General features: G+C 41.1%; 1 protein-coding gene across 1 annotated transcript in view; it reads left to right on the forward strand.

Annotated features, from left to right (window-relative positions):
* Positions 1–14,566, forward strand: part of WLS (Wnt ligand secretion mediator) — a 55,514-nt gene that overhangs the window by 30,901 nt on the left and 10,047 nt on the right. The window contains exons 3-6 of the mRNA XM_050961046.1: positions 4,557–4,681; positions 10,963–11,124; positions 12,445–12,581; positions 13,352–13,520. Coding sequence (XP_050817003.1) covers positions 4,557–4,681; positions 10,963–11,124; positions 12,445–12,581; positions 13,352–13,520 — 593 coding nt within the window. The remainder of the gene's footprint in view (positions 1–4,556; positions 4,682–10,962; positions 11,125–12,444; positions 12,582–13,351; positions 13,521–14,566) is intronic.

Raw genomic sequence — 14,566 nt, forward strand, 5'->3', positions numbered from 1 at the left:
CTTGCTGCCACCACCACATTGGTTATAGCTGAATGCTTCGTGAAGGAGAGAGAATGTGCTGTATCACTAGACACAGTATATTTTTTTATTTTTTTTTTTTTTTTGTCTGCTGTACGTTCTTGGACATAGGACTTTCTAGTTTATCAAGCTTCACCTCTTGTACATCATCTGGAAGACTGGGCCATTGTACAGTGATCTATAATAATGAACATTAGCACTCGTCCTCAGACTACTTTATATTTAACCTTTTATGCAGAGAACTGATTTACTTCTATTCACATTAGGGCTCGGTTTTATTCCCAACTCTTGCTGTAAACTTGGCCAAGTCACATGACAGCTCTGCCTCCATTTCAACGTGTATAAAATGAGGAAAACATTTTGAAATCGGTATATAAAATATCCTTTATAAGCAGGAGGTGGTGGAAGCATTTTATTACACAGAAAATCAATGGTGTGACTTCAGCTATAACATTCCCTAACTGTCTTGTGAAGGACTTAAATCACTTTCAGCCTAATTTAAAAAAAAAAGGGGGGGGGGTGGAAATGAGGAGATACATTTGAAGTGAATCTTAAAAATCCTGATAGATGCAAATAACTTAAGTTTCCAGTATTGTCAGCATGGAGGAAACAATTACTATCACCACTTCCTTTTTTCTGAAGGAGATCACACCATAGTCCATCTAGCCCTGTATGCTCCTACTGAGATTTGTATGAGCTGGCCCTTTTCTCTTCCTAGGTTGGCTGGCTTGTACTTCCATCCTTTGTTAGCTGTCTGTTTAATGCAAAAACTGTCAGTTTTTCCTAGTTGCAAGTGTCTTTCCAGGTTGTTTTATTAGTATGTGGCTGGCACAGACCTGTCGTCACTTTGTGAAATTACTTCCCTATTTTTAGACTCTCTCTCTTTTGTGAGTGAAGATATCTGTACTAATAACAGTTTAAAGGGAATTGGGTGACAGCTCATAGCAGCTGAATCTCTAGCCTCAAAATCCCAGACATACTGAGATGTGACATGGGGAATGCAAGGAGAGTTAAATAGTCTTTCTTTAGGGCTCTTGTGATCTGAGTTACCTTATGGATGTTCATGAAACTGTCATGGAGAAGTCTATGACTGGCTGGAAGCCTTAGGGAAACGTGGGAGCAGGAGACAATCTTCCTTGGCACACTGCCTACTGTATAAACAAGTTTATTTTCTCATTTAGAGAGTGTTTCAGAATAATCCAGTGGGGCAGGTGACATTATTATTCACCACCTCTTGATATTGACAACTGAGGTGCTATATGAGGATGTGAAATCTGAAATTTCCATACAGCAACTGTTATGTTGACAATGGAATTGCATAACCACCTTTTCTGTGCACAAGTGTCCTGTGCATCTATGGAAGGTTCATCTAGTCTGAGCATGCAGTGGGGGAAGTGGAAGGGAATCCCTCACAATTAGACATGCTTAATCTGAATCTTAACTATATACGATAGCCTGGTATAGGTGCCTGGCCAGTCTCATGTTTTGACCCTAAAGGAGGTGGTGGTACCATGTTTGTATGTGACCCAACCCATCTCAGTTTTTTGCACCCGTACATGGTTCTGAAAACTGGAGAGCTCTGTGCAACATGGAGGAACTGAATAACTCATTCCCTGAACATTGATATTTTGACAAGCTGAATATATTTATGGGTACTCAGCAGCAGCTTGCCTGTCTCTCTTCCTCACCGACTTCTCTTCCTGAATAAGAAATCACTCCTGGTCTTTCTCTACCTCAAGTATGGAGAAGATACTACCCCCTCTTCCATTTGTCGCTACTTTCCTTTCCCAAACATGACTCTTTAATTCCCTTTCATGGGAAGGATGAGTGGCTGCCTCTCAAGCCTTGAAGGTGTTGTCTATTATCCTGGTGCTGATTTATGTTTTGGGGGATGGACTCCTTATTCTCATCCCCAAAAGTACCTGGCGCAATCTTGAATGGGCTCTGTTCCCATCCTGCAGCTGTCTGAACCCAAAGAGCACTCCATGTGGATCTAGAATGGAGGCACCCAAAAGCCAGGAGTAGAGGAGATAAAAGACCACCAGAAGATGGGCCCTTAATGGAATATGAGAGGGCGAGTTGGGTCAGACTTTTGTTTAGAGGTCTTAATATTTCTTGTGACTTCATCTGTCCCTACCCTCTATATTTAAATCCCTCCTTGAAGACCCAATTTTTTGCCATGCTAAATTCCTCATAGGCAACTAACTTATACTAACTAACCCAAGAAGCACAATTTTGACTACCTTTGTACGTTGTACCTTTTTTCCAATGCCCCTTTTGCAGTTCACCTCTAACTTTAAAGTATAAGCGCCTCAGGACAAATATTGTGCCTTCTTTCTGTTTAGAAAGCACATACTGTGTATTGGGCACTACGAGAAGCGAGTAATATGTTGATGGGGAGTCTTTGTTCACTTCTCTGATCTGTCTTGTTGACTCTTGAGGCCTGTATCTGACATCCAGTTTTAGAACCACTCCCTTGTCTTGTGGCCAAACATAGTGGGGTGTTTTTGCTCTAATTTCCATACCATGCTACAGTGTGTTAACTCTCTGTGTGTGTGTGTGTGTGTGTGTGTTTCCTTTAAATCTGCAAGAACAGCAGCAATGTTATCCAGCTGAACAAAAAGTATGAAAGAACAGTTAACTGTCTAAGGATGTTTAGTATAGCCAATACAAGTTACAAACCTTTCACGGTTAAAGTATTTATCAGAAATTTTATTTTTTTTCTCCCCAAAAAATAGCTGGTTTCAGTGAAAGGAGTCATTTAGTGCACCCAGGTGGGGAATCCAAGTCTTTCTTTATACTGTATTGGTGTATGTAAGAACCTTTCTGTTCTTGTCAATTTGAAGGGACACTTCAGTCAGGTTGTGTCTCTGATGAGTGGAGTAATCCCAGACTATTGCTTAATAAAACTCTGAAAATTTGAAAATTCAGATATATTCTGGATTTTACTTTCTCTTTTTATGTGTTTGTCTTGGCTTGGACAAAAATATACTAGTTAACTTTTGCTTTCTGGTTTTCATGACCAGTGATAGTGCAGCAGTGTTTTAGATTTTAAAAACCACTTCATTTTTGCAAACTGTCCCTACTGTAACTGAAGTCCTGAATAGTCCCGTTTTTTTTTATAGTTGTGTAAAATGGGGTGTGTGGGTGGGCTTTTGGGACCACGTTTGACTGGACTATTTGACCATTATTTGCTGAAACAGTAGACCTGAGCTCGTGTACTCATATTTCAAGGAAGCCTAACTAATGCAAGGATGGCTCTGGGGTATCAGAACTCATGATCAATCTGGAAGACGCAGATCACACATGCGACAAAAACAGCTTGGGGAAAAAACCATGTTGGCGACCACATTAAAGCTTGAAAGCCACCTCCAAACACACTATAAATAGCAAGTCTAAACCACAAATCCATCCACACCCCTTCCCAGCATTCTGTATGAGTGTACCATTACATAATCCCAACAAAAACATAACTCTCTGAAAAAGATGACCAAGGCGTAGGCCAAGCAGAGCTTCAAGAATCTGTTCTTATTCTGTTGTAGATTTGAAATATTATCCCTAGTAAACTGTAAAGCTCAGTTTCACAAAAGAGCACGGTATCCTTAGCTGGGGCCAGAGATTCAAAAGAATGTTAGGAGCAGATTGACAAGGAACTCTGCACCCATGTGAACTACATAAGTGGGGTGGCATTAGGTGGATTTTTTTGTTTTTGAGATCCCTTTTGCACAACATCGCTTCATGGTTTGTATATAAATGGCATTTCTAAACATCTTCAGTGGGGTAGATTAGATGGAATGCATATGGCAACTTATCACGTGGTGAGATTTCTGATCTGGTCTATTGGCAACCATGCCACCTTCCACTTTTTTAGGGAATTTCAAAGCAGATGCTGTTTGTGGTAACCTGTACTTTGAACTACTACTGCTCCAAGCCTGTCCACCACTTTCTGCATCTGCTTTGAAGTGTGCAGTGAAGAATATTTTCTGAGAGAGAAATGGTGAAAATAGACATGAAAAGAATAACAGCAGGAGAAAAGCAGAAGAGAATGTCCATTAAGGTTTTTTTAACACGTTCTATCTTACTATACTTAATATAAGCTCCTGTACACACATGAAGTGGGGGTAGGGCCCATTACTGAGTGAGAGTTCTCCTTTCATCAATGGCTATAATACAAATTCAATTGCAATCATGGTGAAGTGGGTCATGAGGCACCAAAGCCTTGACATGGGATGCTGGGTCATGTGCATGTGCCCTAGGACCAGTGTTACATAAGACTAGAAGTTAACAAGAATAGAAGAGAATACCCAACACTCATGACCAACAAAGATCGGTCACCCTGGACTTCTAGGACTCCTACTGGAGAATAGATGAACATCCTATAGAGGGTAAATGTCCCTATGAGTTGGAGTGGAGGGATTTCCATCACCATATGTAAATCAGAGTTTCTCCTTTTATATATTCTGAAATATGTTTTCTCACACTTTTTTTTTTGTTGCATACTTTTATTTTCATAATAAGCTTGGTTGTTACTCTTGCAGAAGACAATGCAGAAGTTACGCTTGATGTGTCCTTGGCCTATCGTGATGACATGTTCGGTGAATGGAAAGAAATGGCACATGCGGTAGAGACCCGAAAGCTAAAATGTTCTTTTGCCTCTCCAAAAGTAGGTATTGCTGGTTTCTATGAGCTCTTTGCAACTGGACCCAATTCTGACAGCTTTCAGCATTACCAGGTTTCTGTTGGGTGTACAGTAAGTGGATGGGAGTTGCAGAGGGGAATGCTGCCAACAAAACCAGATTTCAAAGACTCCAAGGCAAGAGTGACTCTGTGTGTGTTCTCAAAGTAATGAAATGGGGATCCCAAGTAGTCATTAGTCCTGGGGTTTACATCGGTGGTTTTGTTTTTAAGCATTACAAGTCTATTTTAAGAAATAATGGTCATTGTGTTTTTGTTTTGTTTTCCCTTCCAGAACCTACTTTTATTTAAATCACTATCATGAACAAAAAATGTTTGGGTGTGGGGGGGAAATCTCTACTACCATAAGGTGTGTTAAGGAGTTGTGGACACTGGGCTAACAATTGTGACTTTGTGGGTTGCGTGAATGGGTAACTGAAGTTGAGTAATAGTAGGGGAGGTGGGAAGGAGAAGGAAATATAACTTTCCATTTTTGTAATTCTGGTATTTGGGGGAAGATAACTGAGATTTCAGACTCCTCACCAGAAACACAAAGAACTGAAGTGGCATTTCCTGCAGCAAATCACATCTATGGTGGTGGTTGAACTCCTGCACGAGGGTCCTGTTAGGGACCAGGGCCCCACTGTGCTGGGTGCTGTACAAACACCGAACACAAAGATAATCCATGCCTCAGTTCACTGCCCTGTAAGACAAGAAATAATTGGTAGATGTAGCAGATGGACGGGGGAGTGCCAGGAAATAATGAGATAGTATAAGCATGATTGGCAGTGGTGTCGATGTACCAGCTGACTGTCCATTGTCAGTTTGGGGGGGTGGTATTGGAAGTCGTGGGTATGAGTAGGCTTGATGGCAAAGGAGAGCTTTAACTAAGAATTTGAAAGAGATCAATGCGGTAGCTTTGCAGGTGTTTGTAGGGAACTATTTCTGGGAGTAAGAGGGAGCATGGGGAGAAAACATGAAGGTGCACCTTCAAAAACTGAACACGTGGGCATCAAAAGCTGCCCATTGGCAGAATTGACTAGGGAAGTGAATGGGGGTGGGGTAGGCCTTGAAAGTGAAGAGACGCTTTTGCATTTGATGCATGGAAAAAGAGGAGCCAGCGAGGGATGCAAATACTAGGTGATTTGGACAAAATGATAAGTCAGGAAAATGACCTTTTGAAGCAGTGTTTTGAATGGATATAAGTGGGGCAAGATTGGCCTTCACAAATACAGTGGAGAGGGTGTTTGAAGATCTGGAGAAGAATTGTAGATGTGCAGATGGAGAGGCTGTATCTTCAGGATATTACACAGGAAGAACTGACAAAACTTAGACACACATTCTCACGTCCAGGCTATATAGAGTGCTTACCTCTGTGTTGGTCATGTTAAGCTTAAGCTGACAACTGGAAGTCCATGAGGAAATATCTGAAAGACAAGCTAAGATTTTACTCTCTCTAAAATAAGAGATCGTCAGCAAAGAAATGATAGGCAATATGTAGAGGGAGAGGACCTGGGCAAAGCCCTGTGGGACCTGCCCACCCACCCTCTTGTCCCCCCCAACTTCAGGAGAATGAGGGAGAGGAAAAGGATCTTTCAAATGACATAGGCTGATGGGCAAGAGGGAGACCCTGGGAAAAAAGACAGGACAAGAACTTCAGCATAGCCAATCATGCTCCTCACCTTGAAGGTGGCCAATGGGTCAAGGAGACTGAGAATGGAGAATCTGTTGTAATTTGGGTAGGAAGAGGTCATTAGAGAATTGAGAGCTGTTTCAGTGGAGTGCAAGTGATGGAAGGTTTCTTGGAGAAGGTCTAGAATGGAATTGGAAGAGACTCCCGTGCAGGCCTTGTAGACAGCACATCTGATGAGCTTGGGGATGAAGGGAGTGGATGAGGTAGTAGCTGGAGAGGCAAGTGGGGTCAAGGATATCTTTTTTTTTTTTTTTTTTTTTTTTTTTTTTTTTTTTTCTTTTTGAAGATGGGAGAGACTAAAGCAGGGGTCGGCAACCTTTCAGAAGTGTTTCAAGTCTTCATTTATTCACTCGGAGTTAAGATTTTGCATGCCAATAATACATTTTAATGTTTTTAGAAGGTCTCTTTCTAGAAGTCTATAATATATAACTAAACTATTTTGTATGTAAAGTAAATAAGGTTTTTAAAATGTTTAAGAAGCTTCATTTAAAATTAAATTTATAATGCAAAGCCCCCCGGAGTGGTGGCCAGGACGCAGGCAGTGTGAGTGCCACTGAAAATCAGCTCGTGTGCCGCCTTTGGCACACATGCCATAGGTTGCCTATCCCTGGACTCAAGTATGCTTGTATTGAGAGGAAAGAGCCAGAGGAGAGGTGAGAGGAAAGAGCCAGAGGAGAGCAAGAGGTTAAGGAGAAGGGTAAACAATGACTGCAGGGCAGAGACTGAGGATGTTGAGGGATTGTATTGAGTTTATATTTAATGGCCATCTTACATATACAAGCAAGAATAATACATAAAATAACTCTAAGTAAAAGTGGTAAATATTGGGGTTGATTTTTTTTTGAAAAAAATCACTGATTTTATTTTTTTAATCTGTTTCAAAATGAAATCTGAACTTAATACAAGATGTTTTAAAGCTAAACTATTTAACTATGCGGAATCCCTGATGGAGCCTCCATCTAAAACTCTCTGAGTTAAAGTCGTCATCTTTTCTATATGAAGAAAGATGATATTTTCCCCAATTCTAACTTTTGAGGTAGCTTTTTATAATTGTGGCAAAAATAGATCATGTACTGTATTAAGGGTGTGATCCTCTGAACGACTCAGGGCTGCATTATTGTGTGCAAGGCAAAATTATTGCAGGCATTGGGACCTGGCTTCTGATTCCAGGAGACACCATGTATCATCTCATCAGGATCATTCAATGAACCCATCTAGTTTCTCATTGAGCTGTAACAATCTGAACAAAAATTCAAGTGTGTAGCATTGTCACAGTCAATGCTGCAAATGTTGCAAAGATAACGAAGAGAACCTGAAACTTGATATATGGATGCAGTGCTCATTTGAGGCATCTTTTAGCCAAGTACAAATCTAGGAATAAAGGAAAATGTTGAAATTACAAGATACTTCCATAACAGCCACTTTTGCCTCAGCTTCACTGAAGAGAGCAGGAGGATGCAAACTAATTCTCCTCCAGGATGGATGACGGAATTTGTTGGTTGGCTGTCTGGAGCTGTTTAAGAACTAGCCCATTCTGATGACAACTTATGAAGAAAAGCATGGCAGAATAGATGGAACTATCACAGCCAAAGTAGGCAACATCAAACATAAGGGAAAATGTAAGCAGTAGGATTCAGTATATTCAGTTTCTACAGTTTGCCCAAGGCTATGGAAATAAGTGCTGCCGTATTGCTGATGCTGTTGAAATTTTGGAGATTCCAGGCAATAAAGAAGCAGATGGGTCAAGCTCGTACTCTCCCTAATTTTCTTGCCAATATTCTGAACCAGAGTATCAGGATAGATGCCTAACTGCTGAAGATCATATTACTATGACATAGGTATCTTAAATATTAAAACCATAATAAATTGAAGGGCTGGCAATGAACCATTCAAGCAGTGAATGTTTTGCTGCTGATCTTTTAAAGAAAGTCACACCACTTAACTAATTTAAATCACTAGCCAAACGCTTGGCACCATAGTTGTTGAAGTTCTAAACCAGCTTTTGACAGCAATAGATTCTTCTGCAGGGACAGAGTATTTTCTTCATGTGAACTAATTCATGCAAGGTTGAAAAATCAATTGGGAGTTAAAATAGACAAACTTGTCTGTATCTCTTCCAGGCTGTGAATAAAAACAAAAGGGAGGGGATCAGATCTCCTAGTTAAGTTTTTTGTTTTTCAAAGTTTTTCAGTCTCTTGAAAATGAGACCAAAGGTAGGTATGTCTACACTACTCTAGAAACACACTGCCATGGCAGTGGAGACACTACAGTGACAGAAGGGAGGGTTCTGTTCGCTGAAGTAAATCCACCTCTCTGATGTCTGGTCTACATGGGGCTGGGGGATCAATCTAAGTTATACAACTTCTGCTATGTGAATAAGGTAGCTGAAGTTGACGTACTTAGATCGGCTTACCGTGGTTTCTTCTCTGCTCCCCCTCAACTCTGCCTGCTCCTCTCGCCAGGCTGGAGTATAGAAGTCAACGGGAGAGCACTCGGGGATTGATTTTTTTTTTTTTTTTTATTGCGTCTGGACTAGATGCGATAAATCGATTTTCCCCGCTGGATCGATTGCTGCCCGCCAATCCAGCCGGTAGTGAAGACATACCTTTTAGAGGTAGTAGCTAGGTCATCTGAAGAATTCTTCCATGTAGTGCTGTCTACACTGTATGGCTTAGTCATCTTAACTATGTCTCTCAGGTGTGACTTTTACACACCCCTAAGGAATGCCTCTAGGTTGAGCTAACTTTCTAGTACAGAGCAGCCCCTCAGGTGAGTAGGAAGTTAAGCTCAAGACACTTTTACTTAAGCATATTTGAAATTTTTTTTCCCAGGGCTCACCTGAAATAGTTTTAATTCACTTACAGCAGTTAATCCCTCTGTTCCTCTAATAAATCATTTTAGTTGTAAATGTGAAACATCATATGATAAGAGAAGATTATGTATCCAAAACATTTAAGGTTGTTGTTTAATAACTGCACATTTTTGTGCAGTTGTTTTAATGAAACTCCAGTAGTCATACTAATGCAGCTTAACACATGAGTACAACTTTAATTGTCCAGTAAATAAGGACTATATCGTTCACTATTGTCTAACATACTAAAAATCTGAAAATCTCAACCTATGTAAGTGTTTAAACAAATGTATATAGTTATAGTGTATCCTCCTAGGTAGCAAAAAAAGTAGCAGTCTAATGTAAAGGCTCTGTCTAATTGTAAATAAACATGTTTTAATGGCTATATCAACCAATGAAAATGTACCTTTCTTTAGAAAATTAACTGATGTACAAATGGAGAGGTTGATTAAAATCAGTTATTTTAAGCATGATTTAAGTGACCAAGTGAAAAGCACAGTTTTTAATCAATCTACCCTGATAAATATTAAGCAGCAATTGATCTTTTTTGCTGGCAGTTTGACAAGCAATGCTGGTTAATTGATTCCAGACCTATTATCCCTGCTTAGCATCTGATATTTGAATATTAGATGCAGCTTAACTACTTCTGCTTACAGTTTTTTTTTTTTTTTGTCTAAATGATTAGTGCATTCAATATCAATTACAGACTTTAGGTCTAGGGGTCTAAATCAAATTTCTATCACTTACTCTATTCACTACCTGTACTTATAAGTCATTCTGTGTGGAAAATTGAACATTAAAAATGATGACTTTACATTCTGAACCTGCTACACAATAAAATAACTTTAAAAATGAACATCCCTAAGTGCACTTGATTGGATTGTGGTGATCTGCGCTGTGAAACAATTGGAATAATTTAGCAGTACTGATATTACTGATTAAACTAGCCAGTTAATTGCAGCATTAATGTGCACCACTAAGCTCTACTGGATGGAACTGGAACTGTTCAGCCATGTGTCAGGCCCTGTTCTGCTAACTGAGAGTCTCCTTTTAACTCTGTTTGGAAAAGCCAGACCAAGACTATTTGTAACCTACCCTTGCTACCACAGGAAGTTCTAAGTAGCCATAGCATAGTGACATCCATGAACTTCTTTTTGGCCACAGATTAAAACAGGCAAAAGTTATAGTATTGAGGCAAATGGTCACTGTTCAGGAAGAAAAGGGCTCAAATATGTTCTCATCAATTTATGTTTTCAGAGAAAACTGGTTGATACATAGTGAACTGCTTCTCCATGTGGATTTGCTTTCTTTTAATATGTATTACTACACCGCTACCTCGATATAATGCCACCCGATAGAACACAAATTTGGATATAATGCAGTAAAGCAGTGCTCTGTGGGGGGGCGGGGGCTGCGCATTCCTGTGGATCAAAGCAAGTTCAATATAACACTGTTTCACCTATAATACAGTAAGATTTTTTTTTTTTTTTTTTTGGCTCCCAAGGACAGCATTATATTGAGGTAGAGGTATATGTACTTCCTGGTTCCCTAAAAGGGGAAAGGTTAGGATGTGATGAAACAAGAAGTCTGTGCTGTACATCTCCAAATTAGAGTCCCTGGAAGGACTAGTTACTGCTTTACAACTATCGATTTATCAACTTTGAAGTCCAAATAAGTGATCCAATCTGACCTCTTTGCATTTTCCCTCTCTCCGCTATTCCACTAGACCATAGAGCATGAAGGCCGACACTATGACTGTGATGCGCTCACTTTCATGGAAATTGGAACTGTGGCTCACAAATTCTACCTCCTCAACATTCGACTCCCTGTGAATGAAAGGAAACAAATTAATGTGGGAATTGGGGAAATAAAGGATGTTCGCCTGGTGGTAAGTGTGCATGCCTCATTTCTGTCTTTACTCTGGGCTCCCGTCTCCTCTGGAGTAGGTGTTTAATGTAGACTCACTGCTGTGTCAAAGGTGGAAAGGTATTTGTAGAATCCAGCCTTTTATTGGGTTTATGATTTTGCTGTGGTAAAGTAACTCATGACTGATAGAGAAATGGAAGGAGTTTTGCTGTTCTGTACAAAAACTACAATTGCCAATTGTCCTATTCCCTAGTAAGAATATAATGACATTATTTTCTAAGGTCAGTAAACTTGTATGACTTTTATCATCAATGCAGCCCCTTTTCCCACTGGATCTCTTCTTTGACTATTCTCTAGTTATTATCTCTCCCCTTTCCCACCATGCTAACTTCGCTAGTGGGATAATTCACTGCTATTCTGGTCTGCTGGTAATTGCTTCCTTGACTGACTCCAGAAGCAGGCAATTTTTATTATGCCTGACTAACATTTTTCTGTTGCATACAGTCTGGCTTTGAATCAGAGTTTAATTAAACTGGAAAAATATGCCTCCTATCACATGGCCACTTTAGGCATAGAACTTTAAAATAAGGAATGAGAGGAAATAAGAGACCTGGAATAATAGCACTTGAAGAGGAAACCTCTTTAATCATGTCACCTTTGATTTTAATTTAAATGTGTTAAGTGTCCTTGTCTCTGCCGCATTTCAGTCTTAGGTAATTTTGTCCATCAAGGTGCTGAGAGCCTAAAATGGTTCTCCTATTTACCACCATTTAATGCAGTAGAGCTACTTGCTCTCCTCTCACTGTGTTGGCTTTTGATTGGCACTATTTCTGGAGTAACGATCAATTTGCCTATTAGCTCTGAGTATTTATTGGGGTTACCATCATGTATATCCTCATTCTGCATTTAATAGTAAAGTTGACTAATTTTCATGTTAGAATAAATTTAGTTTAAATGCATGGCAACTTTTATTGATTAAACTGTATGCAAAAATATACCTAGTAAACACCAATACTAAAAATCTGTTTTTATCAATTTTTTTTTTTCTGGTTATTTGGAAATTGAAGTGGTGGAATATGTGCGTTAATTGTCAAGAGTCCTTAGAAATTCTACTTGGACTGAATGGTCAAGACACTCATTAAACAGCAGTGTACAGCGCTTTCCATTTTGTCCAACAGTTCAGCTGTGCATTTCACAAGCAATGCTCTTTAATATTAAGTGGCTGTAGTTTAGACTATTGCAATTTCTGTCAGGCCTTGTGACTATCACAGGATCTGATTTTGTCTGTAAATAAGGAAAGTGAAATATTGTACAGCTCCCACATTTAAACTTGTATCCTCAGAGTATCCATCAAAATGGAGGTTTTACAAAGGTGTGGTTTGCAATGAAAACCTTCCTCACGCCTAGCATCTTCATCATCATGGTTTGGTATTGGAGACGGATCACGATGATGACACGCGCGCCTGTCCTGCTAGAAAAGTGAGTAGAGGAGTAACTCACTGTGATCCAGACAACACGCAAGATATTTAAGACAAAATGTATGCCTCATGCAAAGCCTGGGTAAACTGGCCATGTGCTAGATTGCCATCCCTGTGGATCCATTTTCCTTCCTTCCCCACTCTCTTAGCCAAGCCAATGTGGCAGCAGAGCTGCTCTTCAACCTCTGTTGCAGTCTTTGTTCTGCAATAGTCTGCATAGCTGATACATTCCTCCTATGTGTGTGCGTGACTAGACCCTTCTGCCTTTCTCTCACAGCAATCATGGAGACACAGAATTTGCCTCTCATAACTCTTTGGTGGTGCACAGGAAGCCCCTGCAGGGCTGTGTAGCAGACAGTGTCTGTACCCTCTGCGTCAGTTCCCCAAAACCTGATCCAGATCTCCTAATGTGGCAGAAAGAAGCTAGGCTGCTGCATCAAGGTCCCCGCTACCTGTGGGTGTATGTGTAGGATTAGCACCTTAAGAATTTGACTGCCCAACCAGTCCTTTGAAAACAGCAACTGGTTTTCCATTTTGACTCCTGAGCATGGGCTTTGTTTGAAATGGAAACATTTCTTGCCAGTTACTGAGTCATCCTTCATTAACGGTGTCTCTGTGGTGGGAGGACAACAGGACTGCTATTGGGCGGGGGGGCCGAACAGGAAGGTATCATGACAAAAAGAAGGAAACTTCTACTTCTTCATGAAGTTTGAGTTCCTCTTGGTCCTTTCTTTGAAATGGAAAGGGATTCTGTTCTGTCTGCTTCTCCAGGGTAATCTTTGCTCTTGGGATCTCCATGACATTCATAAATATCCCAGTAGAGTGGTTTTCCATTGGATTTGACTGGACTTGGATGTTGCTCTTTGGAGATATTCGACAAGGACTCTTCTATGCCATGCTTCTGTCATTTTGGATAATCTTTTGTGGCGAGCACATGATGGTGGGTATGACTATGGAGTAAAGAGTATCTCATTCCCTTTAGAAATCCGAAGAATCGTTTGTAGCATATGGGACTAAATGCTGGGGAGAAACAGTTACCAGCCAGACTTTCCCACTGGTTTTAGATGTATACATCTTAGCTAGGAAACAAGCATCTCCTGGTTTTACAAACCCTCTCCCCAAGAGGAATTGCAGCATCAGTGGTTCCCTTAGACAAGCTCCCCTGGTGGATACTGGATATTTGCAAAGCAACAACTTGGAGTGTTATGCACATTTTTCATCAGATTTCCTCTTCCTTGGAAATAGCATAATGCTCCAATGCCCAGACTGGCAGAACAGTGTTAGTCTATGGGCTTGGCTACATGGTGCTCCAGCCTACACCAGTGGACTGCACCTTCTAGATCACACCAGCATGTCACATGCTAACTGGCCTGTGTGGATGCTGCTGGTGGGCACTTAATGTATGACATAGACAAGCCCTGCATTTAAGCCAAACTCCTCACCTACTTTTCTCCGGATGGACACGCTGCTTGCTAATCTCCCACAAATAGAAATGTACAGATGCCCTCAAAGCTGAGAGGTTACTTATCTAACTCTTCTTTGGGAGTCACCTCTGTGCATTCCCACTACTTGCCCACCTTTCCCTCTACTCAGAAGTCGGTATGACATCAGTGCTGTGGGGGGACGACTGCATTTCCATATGTAGGGTAGGGCAGGGGTGGGCAAACTTTTTTGCCCTGAGGGCCACACTGGGGTGGGGAAATTGTATGCAGGACCACGAATGTAGGGCTGGGGCAGGGTGTTGGCGTGTGGAAGGGGGGTGTGATGTGCAGGAGGGGGCTCAGGGCAGGGGGTTAGGTTGCAGGAGAGGTGCAGCAGGGGGCTCAGGGCAGGGGGTTGGGGTGCGGCAGGCAGCTCAGGGCAGGGGATTGGGGTGCAGCAAGGGGTTTGGGTGCAGGGTGCCAGCTCCAGCCCAGGGCCGTTTACCTGGAGCAGTTCTGGAGTGACGGTGGTGTGCAGGGCCATCGCTTGCCCACCTCTGGGGAG

This window comes from Gopherus flavomarginatus, chromosome 7 (genome assembly GCF_025201925.1).
Source record: "Gopherus flavomarginatus isolate rGopFla2 chromosome 7, rGopFla2.mat.asm, whole genome shotgun sequence".
NCBI lineage: Eukaryota > Metazoa > Chordata > Testudines > Testudinidae > Gopherus > Gopherus flavomarginatus.